This window comes from Crocuta crocuta, unplaced genomic scaffold (genome assembly GCF_008692635.1).
Source record: "Crocuta crocuta isolate KB4526 unplaced genomic scaffold, BGI_CrCroc_1.0 scaffold179, whole genome shotgun sequence".
Classification (NCBI taxonomy): domain Eukaryota; kingdom Metazoa; phylum Chordata; class Mammalia; order Carnivora; family Hyaenidae; genus Crocuta; species Crocuta crocuta.
In genome coordinates this window covers 9,481,981-9,484,710 of record NW_027551568.1, presented here as the reverse complement: position 1 = coordinate 9,484,710, position 2,730 = coordinate 9,481,981, and the positions used below count along the sequence as shown (strand labels likewise).

At 62.6% G+C, this 2,730-nt stretch overlaps 1 protein-coding gene across 1 annotated transcript; it reads left to right on the top strand.

Moving 5' to 3' along the window:
- Nucleotides 1–1,155: 1,155 nt before the first annotated feature.
- On the top strand, nucleotides 1,156–2,697 carry NKX3-2 (NK3 homeobox 2). The gene has a single exon (XM_077750390.1). The coding sequence runs from the start codon at nucleotides 1,156–1,158 to the stop codon at nucleotides 1,855–1,857; it is 702 nt and encodes a 233-aa protein (XP_077606516.1). The 3' UTR covers nucleotides 1,858–2,697.
- Nucleotides 2,698–2,730: the final 33 nt, after the last annotated feature.

Sequence of the window (2,730 nt, the reverse complement as noted above, 5' to 3'; positions counted from 1 at the left end):
TCAAGGGCCGAAGCTGTTGGCGCTGGCGCGGGCCGCTCCAGCCCTCAGGGAACTGAGCCCCAGGGAGAACCGAGAAACTCCGCAGAGCCCGGCGTCCTGGGGTGAGGCCTGCGACGTCCGGGGGCAGCCGTGTCCTGGCCCGGGCTAGGCAAAGGCCACCGCACCCTGGCTTTAAGTCGGTCGCCAGTGCTTCGGCGTGTCTGTGTCCAGATCAGCCAAATCAGCGACAGGGAAGAGCCGGAGGCCCAGAGACCTCGGGTAGCCAGTGCCCTGGCCCCGGGCCCGTAAAGCAGAAGCGCCCAGGGTCTGGCCCTCAGCTCGAGGAGAGGTGGTGAGGGGTGCCCCTAAGTGGTACCGAGCCGTCCATCTGCCCCGCCTGGGCTCTGAGGGGAGCGCTTCTTTAGCTTCCCCAGCCCCCAGGGTCAGGAGAGCTGGGAAGGGCTAAGGACCTTGCAGCCAGCTGAAGACAGAAGAGCTTGATGTGGGTCACCCCAAAAGTAGCAGGGAGAGGCACAGCCTCAGCTAGGGCTCGGGAAGACCCCCGTTCCTACCCCGGTCGGCCGGAAGCCGCTGTAGGCCTCACGCTGGCTCCAAGTAAAGTGCTTGTCAGAGACCAGAGCTCCGGACCTCTCTGCTAGGGTGCTGGGGGCAGATGCAGGAAGAGGCTGAGGAGCTGGCGTCAGATTGGGGTGCAAGGACTCCAAGCAGGGGCACCTCCTACACTTCACCCTCAGTCCCTAGCCCTCCCCTCCTTTTCTTGCAATGAAAGAGAGAGAGAGAAGCCCACCAAGGCTTTGGGGCAGACTGTTGCCGGGGCCCGCGCACAATCCCGGTGGGTCGGGGGTTAGATCCCGGATACTTATGTCCCCGGGATTCGGGTCCCCCACCTTCCCCCTGTGTGCCGTGGACGCGTGTGCGCAACTGTGAGTGTGTGTGCGCGTGAGTCTGTGGAGGCAGGGGAACCCAGTGAGGGGAGCATTCTAGAACCCCAGAGCTCAGCGCCGAGAACGGAGGAGACGTGTGAGGATGCTCAGGCCCCAGGGCCCCACGATCCTGAGGGGAGCCCGGAGCCCAGAGAGGGCAGGAAGCTTGATGTTGGCCATACAGCGTTGATAACAGCGGCTGAGTCCCGTTTCCCTCGCAGGACAGGCCTAAATGCAAGAAGCTATGGGACAGGGCTCCGAGACCAGTTTCCCCGAGACCCTCCCCGAGAGCTCTTTGGGGATCAAAGTGCACTTCCGTACCCCACCCCAGCCCCACGGTAGAGGCCCGACCTCGCTCCTCGGCGGCGCTGACCGTCTGTTGTTTCTGTCCCCACTGGGATCCGCAGGCGACCGCAGCCCGAGGGCCGAGGACGACGCCGTTGGCCCCGGAAGCGCACGCGTCCCCGCGCTGTGCGGCAGAGGCGGCAGCGGCGGCCCGGCGGGCGGCGCGGAGGAGGAGGAGGAGCCCGCGGCGCCCAAGCCGCGCAAGAAACGCTCGCGGGCCGCCTTCTCGCACGCGCAGGTCTTCGAGCTGGAGCGCCGCTTCAACCACCAGCGCTACCTGTCCGGGCCGGAGCGCGCCGACCTGGCCGCGTCGCTGAAGCTCACCGAGACGCAGGTGAAGATCTGGTTCCAGAACCGTCGCTACAAGACCAAGCGCCGGCAGATGGCCGCCGACCTGCTGGCCTCTGCGCCCGCCGCCAAGAAGGTGGCGGTGAAAGTGCTCGTCCGCGACGACCAGAGACAGTACTTGCCCGGCGAGGTGCTGCGGCCGCCCTCGCTGCTGCCGCTCCAGCCCTCCTACTACTACCCTTACTACTGCCTCCCCGGCTGGGCGCTCTCCACGTGTGCAGCCGCCGCGGGCACCCAGTGAGCCGATCCCCGCGCCCCAGCTCCGGACGACCGCGGACGGCTGTGCAGGTTGCGCGCTCTGCACGAGGGCGCCCCGCCGAGGGGGCACGTGCAGGATGAAATCCAGCCCGGGCTCAAACTTCCAGGAGGGCGCCCTGGCCGCGGGACCGAGTCTGTCCAGAGAGGGCGCTTTTTCTAAACGGAACAGAGGCACCCTAAGCCCTAGGGGCCTGGCTCCCCTGTCGCCTGCCTGGAAACTCTTGGACGTTATTTATTATCACTACAGAGTTGGATGTGGATTGTCTGTGCCAGGAGACCATGTTTCCCTGGAGCGGAAAGAACTCCTGGAGACCACATAGCCTGAATGCCCGGAATTTCAGGCTAGCCGGGAGCTTCGTGCGCTAGGCCACAATAGTTCATGGTATCCATGCTACCAATCTATGTGTATCTACATATCTATTTTTTTTTTTTTTTGGAAATTGCATTTGTATTAAAGAGGTGCGGAACCCTGGCAGCCCCAAGGAGCCCCAAGCCATGGGGTTGATGTGAACCCTGAAAGATTTGGTTTTGGGGCCCTCTGCCCCACGCCTCTCCACGTCAGAGCTCTGGTGGGGATGCCCTATTGGGTGCTGAATGTAAAGACGGGAGCCTCTGAGCACAGGGCAGGGCAGAGACTCCCCTGGAATCTTTCCTCTCTGAAGTCCAGGGCCGCGGCCAACTGGGGAGCTTCCTGGGAACCCCCCACCCCAACCGGGAGAGAGCAAACCCAGCAGCCCTTCGCAGAAACTTTCCTGTATTTCTTTTTATTTTTTTAAAGGAGGTTAAAACTTGTAGCACTTTTCAGTTGTTTGTATTCAAATAACGGTTATTTTTGCATTCAATGTAAATATCCCTG

Excerpts from the sequence above, each read along its gene's own strand:
- NKX3-2 (XM_077750390.1), top strand. The coding sequence starts at position 1,156 with ATGCAAGAAGCTATGGGACAGGGCTCCGAGACCAGTTTCCCCGAGACC.